The following is a 21,184-nucleotide window of genomic DNA, read 5'->3' as shown; positions in this document are numbered from 1 at the left end:
AAAGCGCTCATAAACCAGAGCCTGCATAAAACCCAGGCAGCTTCATTTTAGAGTTTACAGTCATTCTCTACATGGTCCCTCATTTGTTATTAAAAAGCAAGAAAACTATATGTCAGTGGTGGGGACTGTGCGTGTGCTCTACCACTGACCCCACTACGAAGCCCCCAGCCCCCAGCATCCTTTTGGAGAGAGGTCTTTTTGGGAGCACAGGCAGACCTCAAATTTGTGATCTTTCTATCTCAGTCTCCTGAGTACTGGAACTAGAAGTGTGCACAGCAGGGATGGCTGTAGTCTTGCTGCCTTTAATCCCTGGCAGAAGCAGGTGGATCTCTATGAGTTCAAGGCCAGCCAGGTCTACAGAGTGAGTTTCAGGACAGCCAGGGCTATATAGAAAGAAACCCTGTTTTAAAAAAGAAAAGAAAGAAAGAAAGAAAGGAGATAAGGAAAAGAAAGAGAAAGAAAGAAAAGAAGAAAGAAGTGTTCATACCATTCCTGGTTTACATTACTTTTTATTTAAAAAAAATTTTTTTTTTCCAGGTGTGGTGGTGCAGGCCTTTAATCTCAGCACTCGAGAGGCAGAGGCAAGCAGACCTCTTGTGAGTTCAAGGCCAGCCTGGTCTACAAAGTGAGTTTAGGACTGCCAAGATAACACAGAGAAACCCTGTCTTGAAAAATTAATATATAAAAAACCATATTACATAAAGTAAAAAAATTAATATATATTTATATGTATATATTCATATATATTTATATATTTACATTGTGGAAAGACTAACGTGCATTACCTCACACACTTATTTTTACATGTGTAATGGGAGCAATTAACCTCTCTTCCTTGGGGGTTGGAGAGATGGTTCAGCGGTTAAGAGTAGTGGCTGCTCTTCCAGAGGACTCAGGTTCTATTCCCAGCACGTACCTGGCATCCCATAGCTGTCTATAACACCCTCACACATACATGCAGTCAAAACACCAATGTACATAACATAAAAACAATAGGAAATTAAAAAAAAAATCTCTTCCTGGGCCTGGGTGTTATAGCACCCTTTCATACTATGACCTAGGCTCTGAGCTAGATCCTCAGCACTAAAAACAAAAGGTGTTCAGGTGAGCCAGGCATGGTGGTGCACACCTGTAATCCTAGCACCCGGGAAGCAGAAGCAGGCGGTTCTCTGTGAGTTCGAGGTCAGCCTGGTCTAGAAAGTGCATCCAGGACAGCCAGGGCTACACAGAGAAACATTGTCTTAAAAAGAACTCTGAGAACAAGGACAAGACCTGTTCTCTTCACACACCTAGGATAGGCCAACACACAACAGGGATATGAGAAGCGTTTGTGGATTTAAATGGGTACCTGGATCTCTAAGTTAAATATAGTCCTTCCCCAAATATGGAAGCCATGCACAAGGTGGAAGTAGGAGACGGTGTCTTCTGTTTGCTTGTTTTTGTGTTTTCAAGACAGGGTTTCTCTGTGTAGCCCTGCCTGTCCTGGAACTTGCTTTGTAAACCAGACTGGCGTTGAACCCACAGAGACCTGCCTGCCTCTGTTTCCCCAGCAAGATGTTGCATCGTTAAAGAGTAAAGAATCAAGGCATACATCCAGAAATGCAAGGTCAAATGCATACACCTGCAAAGGGAGAGCAAAGAAGACACTATAAGCAGACACTATGGCTTTGTCCCAGCTCTAGATGACTCCAGTGAAGGGCTGTACCTATCAGTGAACATACAGAGAAAAGAAATATAAGGGGCATTATAGGAAGAATAATGTGCCAAGAACATCCTTTTTTAGAAGACATATTTGAAGACAATTTTGAATAACGGAAAGAAGTGGTTTTAGCTGGCATGTGGGAGGTGGAAGGAAAAAAAAAAACCCAACCTGTATTTTAGGTGCCTAAATAAGCAGGAAAAGAAAAAGCTGGCGACATTTTATGTTCTTGAAACACAGTAAAGAAAAAAATAAAGGCAGATGTCATCCAATAGGATTTTAAAGCTAGGACCAAAAATGTCATTTCCTTACATGTGTGTACATACACATGTGTGTACATGTGGTGTGTGTGTGTGTGTGTCTGTGTGTCTGTGTGTGCACTCGATAGGCGCTCTTGACACTAAGGAATACTGCAGCCTTACTTCCTTCATTGGAATCTATGGTTGACTTTTCATTGTGCTCCTTTCAAAGGGTTGTGCAAAGAATGTGGTTGGGGTTTTTTTTTGTTGTTGTTGTTGGTAGTTTTTTGTTTTTGTTTTGTTTTGTTTTTTGAGATAGGGTTTCTCTGTGTAGCCCTGGCTGTCCTGGAACTTACTCTGTAGACCAGGCTGGCCTCAAACTAACAGAGATCTGCCTGCCTCTGCCTTCTGAGTGCTGGGGTTAAAGGCGTGCGCCACCACGCCTGGCCATAGTGGTTGTTCTTAAGGGTTTTGATGGAGGGCAGTAGATACCTCCATGGGCTGATCAGATTTTCTGTGTCCTTCTACCTATAAACAAGGATCTTTTTCTCCTTCCTTTTTCAGTGCTTTTGACTGAGCCCCCCCACAACCCCAGCCTCATACATGGGAAGCATATGCTTTACCATGGAACTGTACCCTCAACTCACAGGGACCAGCTTTTAATACAATAACCAGATGTCCTGTTTAGGGTGGGTCAGCCCTACATTTTTATTAGACTTTGAGTTTTTGAACAATTACACTTTAGAGCTGACTGTAAAGGAGACAAAAGGGTTTTTAAACAGGACGTTGTAAATAAATGTCTTTAAATTTTTATGGGATCTTTATTAGCATTCATATCCATGACATCAAATCTTATCATACCTAGGCTCAGGGAGAAGGAAAGCAAGGAAAAAACTGACTTAATGGAGATATGTGAAGACTGTTGAACATCTGACCCCACCAGTTTAAAACCAATCTATATAAAATCCGGAAATGAAAGCCCTGAGTATATGCTCCTTCTTCCCATCTGTCTGGTGCTCAAGGTCTCACTTCCCTCGGGAACATTCTGCCCCTGCCTTGTTGTGTGTTTGTGTGGGGGAAGTGGGAGGTGGGCCAGAGGTCAGCCCCAGCTGTCCTTCCTTGGGCTACTCCAGTGCTGGGGTTGTAAACTCACAGCGTTCTATGAGGCTCTTTCTATGTGGGTTCTGGGGATCAAACTCTGGTTGGTCCTATGTTTGGTCAGCAAGCGCTTAGAGACAGAGCCGCCTTCCCAGACCGTAGTCCACTCCTCCTTCACGTGGCTACGTTTACAATTGTGCCCCCACTCCCCCATTTACTTGTTATGAGACCGTACACAACCCATTTAATTTCCTGGAGGATATTTTTTTTTTCAGCACAGGAAGCATATGAAGCTACACACCAAAATGAATTCTTGCCTCTCTCATGGAACGACATGCGTTTAAAGTTACCTCCAGAAAGAAGCACACATTTATAGATAGTGTCCTAGTGGTGTTTTCTTCAAACAAATCATTAAAAGACAGAGACACTTAATTTTCATACCGAAGCTCAAGTTGTATGCCAAAGATCCTTTTCTTTTGTGACTCACAATGTAAGGATTGTGGGTAGAAAATTGGATTATAATATTGAGGAACATGGGTCTATGGTGTTCAAGGCAAAGATATTCCAGGAGAGGTAGGGAGGCAGGGAGAGAGAGGAAGCAGCTGAGCACATTTCTTCCTAAATTGTTTGCTTCCTAATTCAAAAGGCCAGATAGGAATAAGTCAAGGATATAGGACATCAATACCACTACTTTCTAATTTTTTTTAAAAAAAATATATTTTATTTAACTTTAATCTATGTACATTGGTGTGAGGGTGTCAGATCTTGGAGTTACAGACAGTTGTGAGTTGCCATGTGGGTGCTGGGAATTGAACCCAGGTCCTTCGGAAGAGCAGGCAGTGCTCTTAACCACTGAGCCATCTCTCCAGCCCCAATACCACTACTTTCAAGAAGTGGTGCTGAGAATAATGTAAGATAAGGAAAAGGGCCCTGAAATGCAGTCTTCTGCACAGTAATAGAGTCTAAACCACAGCAGCTGTGCAGTCTGCCATGGGCCTACACAAGACCAGGCCTACCAGTGCTTCAATCACAGCTCAGCGAAGGGCTCAGAGGCCCTACCCTTCCCACTGAATAGTGGCTACTGACAGATCTTAAGGGAGGAGTGGTCCCTGTGTTCAGTTGTGTATTCTCCTGAGGACTCTAGGGATAGTGGAGACCTCACAGAATTCACGTGGTTTTAATGAAGGATGCCTTTAATATGCAGAACTGAAATAACACAAAAAGCTGTTGTTTCTCTAATTGTCAAGAGCCCGAGGCTCCAGTGGCTAGCTCCAAACCTATAGTCATGCACATAATCCTGGTTAAATTCAGTGAATTAAAAAAATAAAAGACTTGAGCAGGCATGCTGGTGCACACCTTTAATTCCTGCTTTAGGGAGGTAGAGGCAGGTGGATCTGTGAGTTTGAGGCCAGCCTGGTCTACAGAGTGGGTTCCAGGGCAGCCAGGACTACACGGAGGAACCCTGTCTTGAGGGTAGATCATATCTAGAGCGTCCATCCCAAGCTTTTACAAAAACAAGCTTGGGAGAAGAGTATCCAGAAAATCTGAGTGGAAGAGAAAAAAGGAATAAAGCTAAAACAACGCTCAGAGGGTGGCAGCCGAGAGTGTGTGTCCCATGTGTGTTTGTTTCCATGTGTCTGTCCCAATGTGTGTGTGTCCCCATGTGCATGTATCCCACTGTTTAATTTGGGTTGCTTGCATGAACACAAGTTAGGGGCTATTTAGAAACAAAGGCAACTTACTGATGGCTGGCTACACCAGTGAGGAAAGTGAGTGTCCTCCCTTAGCAACCACTAACTGACAACAGCAGTTTCTAAGGACCAGATAGTGGCTCATGAGTTCCTCTCCCATCTATTAGGGAATGCTGGCAGGCCCTGTCTCCTGCAGGGGACGACAACTGCTGTAACTTCATGCCTGCACGATCCTGGTTAAACTCAGTGGATATACTGGCTGCTTTTGTGTCAACTTGACACAGTGTTTTCTTAAACTATATTTTAATTGGGGTATTGAAGTCTCTACCTCCCTTCCACCAACCCCTTAGTCCTGGGTAAGAGAGAAAGAAGGTTAGAGGGGAGAGGGGAAATAGGCCCCTTTACTTCTCCTGGCTGTTTAGGGTCAGTTGGGTTCTTTGGGGCTAATAACAAACTCCGTCATCAGCAAAGCAGCAAGCAGTCTCCTCCAAGCGGCTGGGTTGAAACTTATCTCTCTGTCTACCACAGGGTCTCTGGTCTCTCTGAACTGCAACACGCCACAGGCCACTACTGCAAGCCACCCTTTCTCTCTCTGTGCTCTCCTATTTATCTTCCTCAAAGTCCTAGACCCGTGCCCCTCTCCATGTCACCTAGGCAGGCTGTTACCGGCTGGCAAAGACCACGCCCCACATGCTCCACACTCCCCGCAGTCATGCCTCACATGCCCACATTTCCCGCACAAGACAATTATAAGCTATGGACAAACTAAAGCCCAAACTAAGATCCCATACTTAGGATTAAAACAAAAACATATTTACATAACTGAGTTTACAAAGAACCCAAAAACTTCTGTTTTACACACACACACACACACACACACACACACACACACACACACGAGTCATCAGAGAGGAAGGAGCATGAGATGTTTCCATGAGATTCAGCTACGAGGCCTTGTCTCAGTGACCAATGGAGGAAGTCTCAGCCCAGGGTGGGTGGTGCCATCCCTGGGCTGTAGTCCTGGGTTCTATAAGAAAGCAGGCTGAAAGCTAGGTGTGGTGGTACACACCTTAAATCCCAGCACTCAGGAAGCAGAGGCAGGTGGAATGCTGTGAGTTCGAGGCCAGCCTGGTCTACAAAGCTAGTCCAGGATAGCCAAGGCTACACAGAGAGACCCTGTCTCAAACCACCCCCCCCCCAAAAAAAAAGTAGGCTGAGCAAGCTGGGAGGAAAAAGTCAGTAAGCAGCACCCCTCCATGGCCTCCACATCAGCTCCTGCCTCCAGGTTCCTGCCCTGTTTGAGTTCCTGTCCTGACCTCCTTCAATGCTGAACAGGGATATGGAAATGTAAACTGAATAATCCCTTTCCTCCCTAGCTTGCTTTCTGGTCCTGGTGTTTCATCACAGCAATAGAAACTCTGACTAAGACAGTGGAGCCCTTGGGGAAATATATCTCATTCTAGAGGGAAGGATGGTACCGCGTCTAATGGCTGCTAATTCCAAGAACACCTAAGAGATAAGTGTTCCTGGCTGCATGGCCAAACAGAGGCAGCCGTGCAGAGGGCTCCATTTAGTTCTCTTCTGCCATTTCATCAGCTTGTTTCTACCTCTTGGCCCTCACAGTGAAGCCTGCCTGGCTACCAGCTGCTAAGCTTAGCTCTTTTCCCATTGCTATTGTAGAGTACGAGAACCAAGAGAGATTACTGCACCTGCCGCAGGATGCTGCCTCGAGAGGAAAACAGCGGTGAACAGGTCTACCTGAGCTTCTCTCCCGAGAAGGCTCTCATTTGCCGGCTTAGTGAAGTACATTTACAAAATCACATTGAAAAAAAAAAAAAGAGGAAATGTGCTTTACTTTATAGCCACGCCTCTGAAATGAAACAAGCAGTTATGAGGAAATAGGCCTTCCAACTAAATGTTGACTAATGCGCTTTGAGCTGTAAACCCGGATCAGAAGGTCATATTCATCCTAAGGAATGCAAAAGTGGATGCGCTCTGTTGCCTAATGGATTAGGGCCTTTGAACTTGGACATAAGCCATATTTTATAACCTTGAGTATCTAGGCTTATTTTATGTAATTTTCCCCTTCTGTCATTTACTACCATCCGTTGAGTTATGACTTAACAGCCCAGGAATGCGTTTGGCTGTAATGTCCATGCTTGGGTAAGAATTTAATGGGGGAACAACAGCCTCTCCTGAGAAGCCAGCATGCTGACAGCAGGTATGATGAAAAGTCTTAAGAGGAAGGTAAATCTGATGGAGGCATCTCAAGATGGAAGCTCGAGAGTCGAGCCCCTTCCACAAAGGAGACCTGCCCATAAAGCATATCTGGAAGACTTTGTCCAATTTCACTAAAACTGGGACTCTATCAGAAGCATGCACAAGCCCATAAAAAAAATTGTTTGAAAATATTTAAACTAAGGTGAAAAGTTCACCCAAGCAGGACTTCGTATTTTTATAAGCTATAGGATTAGTATCCATTAAAGAGCATGTGTAAAAGAATGGAGTGACTGCATAGCCAAGGACTGAGCCACCTTGACATGTTTATGATAGGCTTAATGACCCATTCAGTCACCAAACATTAACTGAGCAGCTGTCAGGTGACTGCCATTAGGTGGCAGGAAGAGTTGTATGCTGTTGTTAGACATGTCAGCTTTTAATAATCTCAGAATCTATTTGGATGAGAAAAGGATAGGTGTGTGGGGCAGTCACCCTCTCCACACAGGGCCTTCCCTGCGCTCTCCTGGATCATCTGTGCATCCCTGGAAACATCTCCTGTAAGGACAGAAAATGGCTGATACCAACCCACACTCTTCTCATGTTATACCATCTAATCTGAAAGCCTGTCACCTTAATCACTGTTTATAAAGGTCTACAACTTAACTACTGGGTAATTACAAAACAAAGAACCCCACGAGCACCTGAACCCCACAGAATATTTATCCTCATGGCAGACAGCCTGGCTATCTATGAGGCCAGTAAGAACCAAACGGTGGCCGGTGTAGCAGCTACGGCTACTGTGAACACTGCTCAACGGTCTGTGTTGTAACCACAAGTTAGAACCTTAAGAGAAGGCAGACCTGTTCTTGACACTACTAGGGGGCAAACTTTTTTGTTGTTGTTGTTATGCGAGAACCAATTGCATTCAGCCCGAGAAGAATTTGATGAATTAACCTCCCTTCAGATGCTCAGATTTGCCCCAACTCCGCAGCAGCCTGCTTCTGATGTGGGCAGCCTTTCCACATTTCCCACAGACTCTCACTGCCATGCGCAGTTTCTCTTTTAATTGAGGATACAAGGGAGAAGACATTAGCAGGGGTTTTGTTGGGACTTGAATAATGTCGCTCATGGGAGAGGAGATTTGTGGTTAGGGGCCAGTGTTTAACATTAGATCATGATTAACAGTGTCTCCGGTGTAAGTTTTCTTTTAAAAAGTGTGTGTGTGTGTGTGTGTGTGTGTGTGTGTGTGTGTGTGTGTGTGTAAGACAGAGACAGGCAGAGAGAGAGACATATGGCATTGTAGTGATACTAGAATTCGTCAGCCTCTTTTGCAGGGTGAACTTTCTTCCTCCTTTTGGCAGAATTTTCCATCTTCAGCATCAAGGATAATCTAACTACACTGATGGTTTACAAAACAAAAGGAAATGATTTATTTAAAAGAAACAGAAGAGTATCATATACCAAAATAATAATGATGATGATGATGATGGAGAGATCGCTATATGGTTAGGAGCAACCCTGCTCTTGCAGAGGACTCAGATTCAATTCCAACCCGCACATAGGGTTCGGAACTTTCTGTATCTTCAGTTCTAAGAGATCCCACCCCCTCTTCTGACCTCACTGGGCACCGGGCACACACATGGAGTACATACATAGCATGCAGGCAAATACTCATACAGAATCTTTGAAAATAGTGTATCAAGCCTGCATTTTTCCATCATCCAACACCAAATATTAGCTCATGGCCAATCTTGTTTTGCCTATACCCTAGTCCTCTGCTCCACTCCCGTGAAATACTTTTGAGCAGATCCTAGATGTCATACTTTTAAGTAAATATTTCTGAAAGATATTCTTATAAAAGTGCAACAGTTACCAAGTTACCTTTCACATTTCATCCACATGAAAGACATACGGAAGATTTTACATACATCCATATGAAAGTTTGTATTTTTGGAGGAGGAAAATAATTTCCCACGAAGAAAGTGTTATATTTTTCACGTTTGAAAACAAGATCTTAGGAGATGCGGCAAACATATTGTAGTTAAAACTACATTACATTATTTGTGGAGCGGGGCTTCTTACTTGAAGGTTTTGACCTACTTAATGAACTTGGGACCTCTATAAAGTTTCTGTTTTAAACTTTTGGAAAGTAAGGCGTGGAAAGGGATTTAGTTTCTCCATTAGGCTGAGGCATGTTAAAACTTGTGTTTTTTTTTTTTCCTGAGTGTACAAGCTGGTAAGATTACCGTGGGCTTTGTGAACAGGCCTGGAAGGGTCGCGTTTCAGGTCACGCCTCCTCTCAGCAGGCGGTCCAAGCTGGCTGGCTCCCTTGTGACCCTGTGCGGTGCCTTGAGTCTTGCAGGCGACACTTGGGCGTTCCCTCCCTTTCCGGGCTCGGAGAGTTTTGTTTTGGATCTTACTTCCCAGTTAAGGCAAGGCTCCCTGTTGACCAAAGGTTTCCCAGTCTCCTCGGGGTGGCTAGCGGCCAAGTTTCCCTAGTCCCAGCCTGCCAAGACCTGAGACTGCCGGAGATCCTCGGAGACCCGGACGCGGGACTCGCGAGTGGGCGTGGCCCTTCGCCCCGCCCCCTCCCGTCTCCCGCCAGCCTCGGCGACTGGGGTGGGGGAGACAAACTTCGCAACCATTCCCTGCGAACGCTCGGACCCGGCCAGGCCGCGCGCACGCGCACTCGAGGAGCGGCGTCCAGGCGCTCGGCCCGCGACGGCGGCAGCCGCTAGGTGGCGCATGCGCCCTGGAGGGCGCGGGCGGTCTCTGGGAAGAAGGCGGCGGCGGCGAGAGGCGGGGGCGCCGTGGGGGCCGGTCCGTGTTTACACAGCGGCGGGCGAGTGCGGACGCGGAACCCGGCGCGGCGGCGGCGGCGGCGGCGGCGGCGGCGGCGGCGGCGGCGGCGGCGGCGGCGGCGGCGGCACGATGGTCATGGCGCATTTCGTGGAGAGTTTCTGGGTGAGCCGAAGGTCTTGGGAACGCCGCGGGCTTCGGCGTCTCTCCGAGGCCTGTGTGCGCGGCGGGCGGCGGCTCCTTAGGCTGCCGAGCGAGTGTCCGCGGCCCCGGGGCTGCCTGGCCGAGTTCCCGAGGGCCACGGCTCTGCGGCCGCCGTGTCCTCCGGGCTGGCCGCCGTGTCCTCCGGGCTGGCCGCCGTGTCCTCCGGGCTGGCCACCGCGCGGGCTGCCGGGGTTGGCAGCGCGGCCGGGTGGCGGGGGGATAGCCGCGCCGGGGTCTCCAAGGGACCGGCGGCGCCCGGCGGGGACAAAGCGCCGACGGGGCGTGCGCGGCGTCGGGCGCGGGGAGCCGGGTTCCTGGCGGGTCTGTTCCCGCGGCGCAGGCCCGGGAGCCCCCCGCGCGGTGTCCGTGCCGGGGCTCGGCACTTCCTCTCGGCCGCGCGGCTGGGCTCGCGGCGCTGCGCCCAGGACTTTGCCTCCAGGCCTGCTCACAAAGCCTGTGGGTAGTTGGATTTCTTGGACCTTCCTGATTGTCTTCGCACCCTTCTGGTCGGCTCGTGGAGTGCCCTTCGGGTAGTTAGTTACTGTTGACCGAGGTTAGCGAGAGCCCTTCGGCCATAAACGGGTAAGGTGTGTTCACTCAGGTATCTTGGCCGAACTTGGATTTTATGGCTCGACAGTTGCAAATTCTGCAGTTTTCATTTGGGCAAAGGTGTAGACGTGTTGAAAGGAGTCAGTTTTCAGTCACGCCAGCCGCTGCTATCTCAGATTCTTAATTCTGTCTCAAGCACGGGTTTGCTCAGTAATAAAATCAGTTCATGGTTATTTGTTTCGAGTGTTACTCGTTTGCCACGAACATCTGTACGCTGTGGTGTTTTTTTAAAGAGCGGTTTTATCGAGGTTCCCTTTCCACGTATACAGTGCATGCATTTAAAGTGCATATTGTGAAGAGTTCCTCATTGTTTTCTGCATACCGCAGTCAATTTGAGAACAATTTCATAACCTCAGAAAGAATCCTGTGCCGGTTAGCAGTCACTCCCAGTTTGCCCCTTGCCTCAGCCTCTGTGTGTACAGATCTATCTTTTCTGGATCCGGTATATATAGGACTCTTTATGACTGGCTTATTTATAACACTTATGATAGTATTTTCAAGGGTAATCCACGAGATAATACATGTTAGTATTTAATTCCTTTTTATGGCCAAATAATATTCCATTTCATATTTTACTTACCCATTCACTGGTGATGGATATCTGGTACCTGTCATAACTACTCTGTTTATTATGAGTAATACTGCGATGAGCACTTCTGTACATGTTTGTCAGAGCATGTGTTTTCATTTCTTTGGGGAATGGAATTTACTGGATCATATGGTTCGCTCTATAGTTGCACTTGATTAGCCAGAGGGCCAAGAAGCAGATGCTTACTGGATTATTAGTTAAGTGAACTGCTAGACTGGTCGTCCGGTCAGAGCGGTGACAGCATCGTACAAATGCTCTGTAGTGTCTCAGGGTATGTACTCTCCAACAGTTGCTGTCTTTTGCATCATAGTATTATGAAGGTGGACATGAAGTAGCATCTTGTGCTTTTGACTTGTATTTATCTGTCACTAATGATATTGAACCTATTTTTTTGTTCTTATTGCCCATTTTAAGTATTTTTATTTGGAGACCTGTGTAGACCCATTGCCATTTAAAAAAAAAGACTTATTTATAATTAGTTACACAATATTCTGCCCACGTGTATGCCAGAAGAGGGCACAGATCTCATTATAGATGGTTGTGAGCCACCATGTAGTTGCTGGGAATTGAACTCAGGACCTTTGGAAGAGCAGCCAGTGCTCTTAACCTCTGAGCCATCTGTAAAGCCCCTCCCATTGCCGGTTTTAAGTTTTGGTAATCTTTATTGCCTTTTTGTTGTAATTGAATTCTTTGTATATTCTGGATAACCTACCCTGTGGGTTACATGCTTTTTAAAGGCAGTTTCCTGGCCTTCTGATCCTCCTGCCTCTCTCTGGCTGAGTGCTGGGAATACAGGTGTGTGCCATTTCTATCAGCCCTGGGTGAACATTTCTTCTTCTTCTTTTTTTTTTTTTTCTTTCTTTCTTTTTTCTTTCTCTTGTTTTTATTTTTTGTGAGATAGGTTCTATTTACGTAGAACCTGGCTGCCCGGGAACTCACTATGCAGAGCAGGTTTGGTCTTGAACTCCGATTGCCTGCCTCTGCCTCCACGGTGTACCATGCCCAACCCGTAGATATTTTCTGGGTGTAGCCTTGGCTGTCCTGGACTCTCTTTGTAGACCAAGCTGGCCTCCAACTCACAGTGATCCACCTGCCTCCCAAGTGCTGGGATTACAGGCGTGCGCCACCACACTTGGCTTTGTTTTTGTTTTTGTGTTGTTGTTGTTTTTAGCCAGTGTTTCTCTGTGTATCCCTGGCTGTCCTGGATTCACTTTGTAGACCAGGCTGGCCTCAAACTCACAGAGAGTTTGCTTCCTGTGCTTCCATGACTGCTGGGATTACAGTCATACACCACAGTGTCCAGATCAGCATCTTTTAAAAAAAGTCTTCTTTCCTCATTGGGGTTTAGTGGCACCTTTTTCAAATATCACTCACCAGTGAATGAGTTTATTTTTGAATTTTCAATTTTATTCCATTGTCTGTTTTATGTCAGCTGCTACTGTACTGTTTAATGCAGGTTTGTATAATAAGTCAGGAAGCAGTAAATATACAAGTCCTACAAGTTTTTTCTTTTTTAAGGAAAGATTGTGGCCATTCTTGGAGCCCCTTCTGTTTCCAGATGCCTTTAGGATTACTCGATACGCTTTAGACTTAAGTGGAAGCCTAGAGCACTGTTATGAAGATTGCATAGGGATTGATGCTCTTAAGCCAGGAGCCAACTGCTCAGCTGGTTAAGACCTCCGACTGCAAGCCTGATCCCCAGGGCTCCTGAGGTGGTAGTTGTAGGACTCCTGTAGTTGCCCTCTGTTTGCCTTGCCAGATAGGCCTACCCCACACCCACAACGAAGCAATTGTAATTTAAAAGGCTTTCTTCAGAATGTTTTGCATATTTTGACATGCTAATATTTATGTTTATTAACAATTCCAAAGTGTATCTCCCTGTTCCAAAGTTGTTTTCTATCAGTTGAAAATTCAGTGTAGCCTTGTTTTTGCCTGTTTTAGAGAATGCCTTTCTGGATATTTTTGTACATATTTGTCATGCCTCTTGTTTGACTGCATTAATGGAGGAACAAGAAAATTTGAATATCTAAAATCTAATTTATGTTTCAGTCCTTGCCTTCATTTTCACTATTAGGAACAAATAGGAAAACAGTAAAAATAGATTGAATTTTATTTCCTACTCACACACATTTTGTTAATTCAAAAAAACTGGTCAAAGTGAGGTAATGGAAAACATTGAAGTTTAAGTCTCTAAGCAAACAACATGTGAATGTTATGGATGGTGTTCTCTCTGCATCTATAGAGACAGGCCTTTTATTGTGGCATTTCGTTAGAGGAACGCTTGAATCATTAAAACACGTTTCAAGCTCTTTTGAAAGTAGCACATCCTCCCTCTTTCTTTATAGTTTTTCCTGAGAAACTGCTAAATTAAAAATTCCTTAATACTGTACTTTAAAGAAAAAAAAATGTTCAAGACTTCCTGCGGACAGATGTTCTGTTGCTGATAAGTCTGTTGCCATGAAGCATAGTGCTAGTGATAATCAAGCTGGAAACACTTTTCTGTTAAAAGTCATCCACACTATTATTCTTAATATATAAAAATAAATGTTAGCTGTTTAACGGATTATATAACTTTAAAAGGATATTGCCTAGTATTTTATTGTCTCTTATGCTGAATCTTGCTCAGAGGAAGAGTTAAGTACTAGTTTATAAAATTGAGATTATCTGTAAAAACACTGCACTGTAATAATCAAAATGACTGTTTTTATATAGACCTGGCTTATTCATCAGTACAAACAGAAAAGGAGCAATTCCACAGACAATAATTACTTAAGAGGAAAATAAGCACGATAGACTTGTGTTTAATACTTCACAAATATCATTTTCACAGTAAACCTAGTCTGTGTAACATGCCAAGTATTCCTTAGTGCATGTCACATTATAATAAGCTGATGTTTTGAGTTAGGTAACTTTCTCCAGAAGGTGTCTCAGTCAACATGAAAAATGAACAAACAGATGGCTTTAGGTATTTTGATCTTGCAGCCTTCCCTCTTTAATCTTACTGTGGAGCCTGTACATCATCTCACTTCACTCACGGCTTCACTGGTATCATCATGTTTTAGTCTCAAATTAAGTTGCAGCACTTGGTTATTCAGTATGATCTGTAGTTATATGGGTAAATCTGGGAGGATTAAAATGCTTTTAGAAAATCTGTACTATATTATTAATAGGTTTTTTGAGTATAAACCTTTATTACTTTTTTGTTTGATTGTCAATTTTAAATCTAGTATCTTAGATGAGAGATTAATAATACATTTGGGATTTATTTTGTTTTTGTTTTTTGTTTTCTGAGACAAGGTTTTTTTGTGATAGCCTTGGTTGTCCTGGACTTATTTTATAGACCAGGCTTGCCTCAAACTCACAGGCTTGCCCACCACCACCTGGCCCTTTTTGGATTTTTTCTTTGTTTTTTGTTTTTTGTTTTTTTGGAGACAGGGTTTCTCTGTGTAGCCTTGGCCATCCTGGACTCACTTTGTAGACCAGGCTGGCCTCGAACTCACAGCGATCCACCTGCCTCTGCCTCCCAAGTGCTGGGATTAAAGGCGTGCGCCCGGCCCTTTTTGGATTTTTTTATTGAGGTGAAAAACTTAAAAGTATTTATCTTTAGAAAAGTATTTGATATGACTGTGGAAACCCAAAATAGAAGCTTGTCGTCTTCTTCTTTTTGAGACAGGGTCTCTCTGTGTAGCCTTGGCTGTCCTGGACTCACTTTGTAGACCAGGCTGGCCTCGAACTCATAGCGATCCGCCTGCCTCTGCCTCCCAAGTGCTGGGATTAAAGGCGTGTGCCACCATGCCCAGCTTTGTCTTCTTTTTTTAAAGATTTATTTATTATTATGTATACATTGCTCTGCCCGTATACCAGAAGAGGGCATCAGATCACATTATATATGGTTGTGAGCCATCATGTGGTTGCTTGGAATTGAACTCAGGACCTCTGGAAGGTCAGAGAGTGCTCTTAACCTCTGAGCCAACTCTCCAGCCCTGAAGCTTGTCTTATTACTTGAGATTTCTAACTATTAAAATTTGGAATCTTTGCTTAGAATATAATTCTATCAGATGATGTATTAAAATTAAATATGTGTATACATATGTGGATATATATGTAGAAATATATACAGTATACTAGCAGATTTGCAAATTATTTCATATTTATTGGTACTGTAGAGGTACAAAAAAGACTAAAGTTAAACAGTCTCCATCTTTCTTCTGCCAGATGTTAAGATCTCCCTATAGGCAGTCAATTTCTTTTTAGCATTCCAAAGAACCTGTATTTATTCAAGCATAAGCATTCAAAGTGAAATGTGTTAGGGTATAACTGTTAAGAAGTTAGCCATACCCAAGTTATTTTTACTGCAACAGAATATCCAGCTATAGATTCAATTAATTTAGTTCAATTAAGCTCGATTAGTAGACATTCTAAAATTACAGTTTTGTTTTTTTGTTTTTTGTTTTTTAGTTTTTTAAGTTTTTTTTTTTTTTGTTTTTTGTTTTTAAATGGTTTTTCGAGATAGGGCTTTTCTGTTCTGGAACTTGTTCTGTAGATTGGGCTGGCCTTAAGCTCAGAAATCCACCTTCCTCTGCCTTCCAATTACTGGGACTAAAGGTGTGCACCACCACAACTGGCTAATTATAGTATTTTTAATAAAGACTTTTTAGTATTTATTTTATGTGTTTTGCCCTCTGTATACCATATGTGTGCAGTGCCCACAGAGATCAGAAGAAAGTGTTAGTTAACCAGCCTGTGGGTATTGGAATTTTAAAAATATATTTCCTCTCCAAAGACCTATAGAGAATTCAAATTTAACTTTGCCTTGACTGTCCTGGACTTGCTTTGTAGACCAGGCTGACCTCCAACTCCCAGCGATCTGCCTGCCTCTGTCTCCCAAGTGCTGGGATTAAAGGTTTGCGCCGCCATGCCCAGCCCCAATTTACTCTTAATAAATCCTTGCCATGGTTAAAAAATAAAAAAGAAAAGAAAGAAAAGAAAAGGCAAGAACAACAACAAAGAAAGAAAAAAAGGAAGGGGGGGGTCGGGGAAACTTGGCCTGGTGGCACCAGGAAGGCAGAGGCAGGAAGAGACCAGTCTGTCTACATACAGTATTATTTGGACTGGTGCACCCAGTTTTTAGAGAAGCAAAACAAGAAACAACACCAATCGGGCCATAAGGCGCATCCTAATTTCCTCCCCACTTTTGGGGGGGAAAAGTGTATCTTATGGTCTGGAAAATATGGTAGCAAGTTCCAGGACAGTTAGGTCTGTATAAAGATAAATCCTTGATAGAAACTGTCATTAATCGAGAAAAGCTTTTAATATCACTCTTAGTCTGAGAAAGACAGTTTTGATGAAGATTAAGATTTTTGTACTATGCATACTAGGCAAGTTTTATAGTGGGATTATAGATGGGCTCTTTTATATACTGCTGATCTCAAAGCATTTTATAGAGGTAGCATTCTCCTCATTCAGGGTTCACTGATCATGTCCTGGAGAAAACCACATTTATTAAAATCCCACTTAAAGGCTGAGAGAGCAATACCTTTAATTCCATCACTCTAATTTATCCTTTAAATATGAACACATAAGGGTGTGGTGACGCATGCCTTTAATCCCAGCATTTGGGGACAGAGACAGGTAGATCACTGTGAGTTTGGGGCTAGCTTGGTCTACAAAGTGAGTCCAGGACAGCCAAGGCTACTCAGAGAAACCCTGTCTTGAACCCCCCGCCCCTGAAAAAAAAAGTGCACACAGACACACATATATTTTGAGTCGGGGCTAGAGATTGGAACACTGGTCTTGTGCCTTCACTGACCTAATACCTCCTGGCTACCTTTTATACTTAAAATGCCCATTTAGGACTCAGACATCTTAACTTGTATTATGTTTGCATAAGAGCCCTGGGGCATGAGATCCTCAGACTTGGGTTTTTGTGGTTTTGTATTTCAGTATTTTTATCTGTTTATTTAAAGGTTTACAGCTCAGTTACAAACTCGTTTTATAAGCAAGTAATTTTACTGAACACATGTAGTTTGTGTGTTACATTCAAGTCATGGAATCCCTGTGCTTTTTATCTATTGCTTCTATTTTCATTTATGTCTACTCATTTATTTTTGGGTTTTTGAGATAGGGTTTCTGTTCATAGCCCCAGCTGTCCTGGAACTCATTCTGTAGATCAGGCTGGCCTCAGTCTCATAGATACTACTTGGCTCTGAGTGCTGGGATTAAAGGCATGTGCCACCACTGCCTGGCTTGTCTGTTGCTTCTAAGTCTACATAAAGATAATATTTTTGTTTGTGCAGACTAATGATGATGGTTAGCTGTAAAAAAATATATATATGTGTGTGTGTGTGTGTGTGTGTGTGTGTGTGTTTTTTGTTTTTTTGGATTTTTGAGACAAGATTTCTCTGTGTAGCCTTGGCTCTCCTGGACTCCCTTTGTGTAGACCAAGTTGGCTTTGAACTTACAGCGATACACCTGCCTCTGACTCCCAAGTGCTGGGAAAAATAATCTTATTTTGACAGAAAAATGGCTTGAAAAACAGCATAAGTTGAAAACCCACAAAAATCTCAAGTTAGATCATACATTCTTAAATATGAAAACTTGTTGAAGCACAGTGAAAATGTTGGATTCATAGGAGGCAATAATTTTATATTTTTCTTCATAGATAAATGTGGATGTTCAAATTATAAAAGGTAGTGCTTATAGTATTACAAATGTACCATTTTTATTTGTTATATGTGTGGCAAAGTACTTGATGTTTATAAGTCAACAGTTTATTAGAGATTAATTCAGTTTGATTTGAAGTTCCTGTTTCCTGTTTTTGGTGAGCTGCTGAAAACTTAGATTTCCGATCTTGTGATACTTGCTTACAGTGTTGCTTTTATAGCCAACAGTTTTGTTTTTTTTTAAACAGGGTTTCTCTGTGTAGCCTTGGCTGTCCTGGACTTGCTTTGTAGTCCAGGCTGGCCTTGAACTCACAAAGATCTGCCTGCCTCTGCCTCCTGAGTGCTGGGATTAAAGGCCACCACGCCTGGCTCCAACAGATATATTTAATTCCTCATTTTGTTTTCATTTAAGAAAATTTAAAATGTAAGGCATAGGCTTAGTTTATTGGTCTTTATTTTACAGGTTAAATGAACACTTTTGGTATTTCCTTTGTGATAGTTTAATAACGTAGACCCTATACGGTTAATTAGTATAAGGACTTTAAAGAATTATATATTTGTATGAGTCTTTTAATTCCATCAGTTGGAGTTAAAACAATAGCCTGTTTCTTGTCTTCCCTTAAGTCTTTATTTAAGGAAATAAAAATCTTGGGGTTGGAGAAATGGCTCAGTGGTTAAGAGCACTGGCTGCTCTTCCAGAGGTCCTGAGTTCAATTCCCAGAACCGACATGGCTGCTCACAACTGTCTGTTACTCCAGTTCCAGGGGATCTGACACTCTCACACAGACATACATGAAGGCAAAACACCAGTGCACCCAATAAAAATAAATAAATAATTTAAAAATGTTATGCTTTTTTTCAGCTTTTTTAAAAACTTGAATAGGAATTAGAAAATATTTTGTGATATTCAGAGTTTATGTTGTTTATAGTATGCTGTTTTGCCTCAAAAGTCAAGATGTAGTTATATTTCATCCATCTATCCATCCGTCTATCCATCCATCCATTTGTGGCAAGGTCTCATTATATTCCTGGGTATCCTAGTATGTAAACCAGGCTGGCCTTGAACCCACAGAGATCCACTTCCCTTTACTTTCTAGTGCTGGGATTAAAGATGTGCATAACCATACTGAGCTAGGATTTAATTATTTTAAAGCATAAACTCTGAATAAATAATTCAGATTCATTTTATGTATAATGAGGTTTTATAATGTATTTTAAAGGTCCATGTTTATATTTCCTAAATATAACAGACTTAATTTCATTGATTGTATAATTTTATTGTTTATAGAATATGTGTATGTGGTAAACTATAAATGTTATCAAAAGATTTGGAATTGCTTTGAAAGTATGTAGTCATTTAACAATTTTTAGGAAATTCGCTTACCAGAACATAAGAATTATATAATAATTAATGTAGCATTATTATATTTTCACATTTCTATGTCTGTTTTTGTTTATATTTTGAATTTTAGGGGGAAAAAAATAATGGCTTTGATGTTCTCTACCATAATATGAAACATGGACAGATAACAACTAAAGAACTAGCAGATTTTGTAAGAGAAAGGTATGCATTTTTATATGATGTTTAAGGACTTACCAATTTAAGTTTTAGAATATAAAAATTATAAAATGTTAGCTGTATTTGAATAATCAAGATTCACTTTAAAAAACAATATTATATATATATATCTTCAAATGATTTTGTAAAAATTTTATGTGCATTGGTGTTTTGTCTGTATGTCTGTCTGTATGAGGGTGTTGGATCTTATGGAAATGAGTTACAGACAGTTGCAAGCTGCCATATAGGTGCTGGAACTGAACTTGGATTCTCTGGAGGAGCAGGCAGTGTTCTTAGCCACTCAACCATCTCCCCAGCCCCAATATAATTATATTTTAAAAGAGTGTTTTACAAACTATTATCTCTACATTGAGACCTGATAAATGGCTCAAAGTGCCATTGTTGAAACCCTGGCTTGCACATTATTGCTTTATAATATCTATTTGTTTTGCATTAAATGTGTTAGCAAAATTATGTAAATAAAACAAGAATTTCATAAAATGAAATGTTGCCATTTCTTTTTTTGTTGTTATTGTTTCTCAAGACAGGGCTTCCCTGTGTAACCTGTGCTATCCTGAAACTTGCTGTGTAGACCAGGCTGACCTCAAACTCAAGAGATCAACTTGCTTCTGCCTCTTGAGTGCTGGGATTAAAAGCCTGTGCCACCATTCTTACTAGAATGGAGGTGGAAGTGCTCATTGGTGGGGCTTTTGTTTTGTTTTGTTTTATTTGTGTACTCTGGTTACTGTGTTTATTGGAGCATTTGCCACCGAATAAGCCCTTAGTAAAGGATGAATCTGCAATTTCATTATTTTTATTCTATTTGTATTTTTGCCTGAATGTCAGCAGTTGGTCCTACCTGGTTTATCTTCATTGATTCTTGTTCTGTAACTCATTTTCTGTGTTGTAGTTAGAGGGATTTTTTGTTTGTTTTTATTTTTATTTTTGAGCTATAGACCAGCTTGTGGATTCCTTGTTTAAATGATTTCATGGGGTTTCCATTTCTGGTAAGATAAGCCTGCATTGTTTTAGCTCACACCAGGTTCCTTCTTATTTCCATCTCGAGATACCAATCTTGAACAGATTTCCTCCACTCTAGGCATTGCATTTGCATGCTAGTTAATGCTTCTTTATTTTTCAGAGTTTATTTATTATCATCTTAGTTTGTTTTCATGTTTTTTTCTTCAATTTTTTTGCCTGTTTTTGGCTTTTTAAAGTTTAAGTCTGTTTTCTTGTTCGTTTAGAAGTAATGCCTGCACTATACCTTTCAGTTTGTGATTATCCTAGGTATTACAACATGAGGTCCTTGTCCTATTAATACCAAATGCCGCTTGTTACTTTGACTGTTTCCTGAAGATGTACAGACCTCAGAACATCACATCCTCTTGGCTTGTTTGGAGGTCAGAGGAAAACCTGCAGGACTGGCTATCTTTCCACACCCTGTGGGTCTGAGGGATTACACTTAAGTTGTTAGCCTTGGTGGCGAGGCCTTTACTCACTAAGATATCTTTTTTTGTTTTGTGACAGGGTTTCTTTGTGTAGCCTTGGCTGTCCTGGACTCACTTTGTAGACCAGGCTGGCCTCGAGCTCACAGCGATCTGCCTGCCTCTGCCTCCTGAGTGCTGGGATTTAAGGTGTGCGCCACCATGCCTGGCTACAGCAGTATTTTCTTACTTGTTAGCAATCAATCAAGACACAGACACCTGTTGTTGTTGTTGTTATTATTATTATTATTTGGTTTTTTGAAACAGGGTTTCTCTGTGTAGCCTTGGCTGTCCTGGACTCGCTTTGTAGACCAGGCTGGCCTTGAACTCAC

General features: G+C 42.4%; 1 protein-coding gene across 1 annotated transcript in view; it reads left to right on the top strand.

Moving 5' to 3' along the window:
* Positions 1-9,834: 9,834 nt before the first annotated feature.
* Fcho2 (FCH and mu domain containing endocytic adaptor 2) overlaps positions 9,835-21,184 on the top strand; it is a 95,265-nt gene continuing 83,915 nt past the window's right edge. The window contains exons 1-2 of the mRNA XM_051172471.1: positions 9,835-9,911; positions 19,283-19,374. Of these exons, the coding sequence (XP_051028428.1) occupies positions 9,879-9,911; positions 19,283-19,374 (125 nt within the window). The 5' untranslated portion in view covers positions 9,835-9,878. The remainder of the gene's footprint in view (positions 9,912-19,282; positions 19,375-21,184) is intronic.

Source organism: Acomys russatus, chromosome 30 (genome assembly GCF_903995435.1).
Source record: "Acomys russatus chromosome 30, mAcoRus1.1, whole genome shotgun sequence".
In the NCBI taxonomy this organism is placed as follows: domain Eukaryota; kingdom Metazoa; phylum Chordata; class Mammalia; order Rodentia; family Muridae; genus Acomys; species Acomys russatus.
The sequence above is the reverse complement of the archived record's forward strand: the minus strand, read 5'-3'. Positions and strand labels throughout refer to the sequence as shown.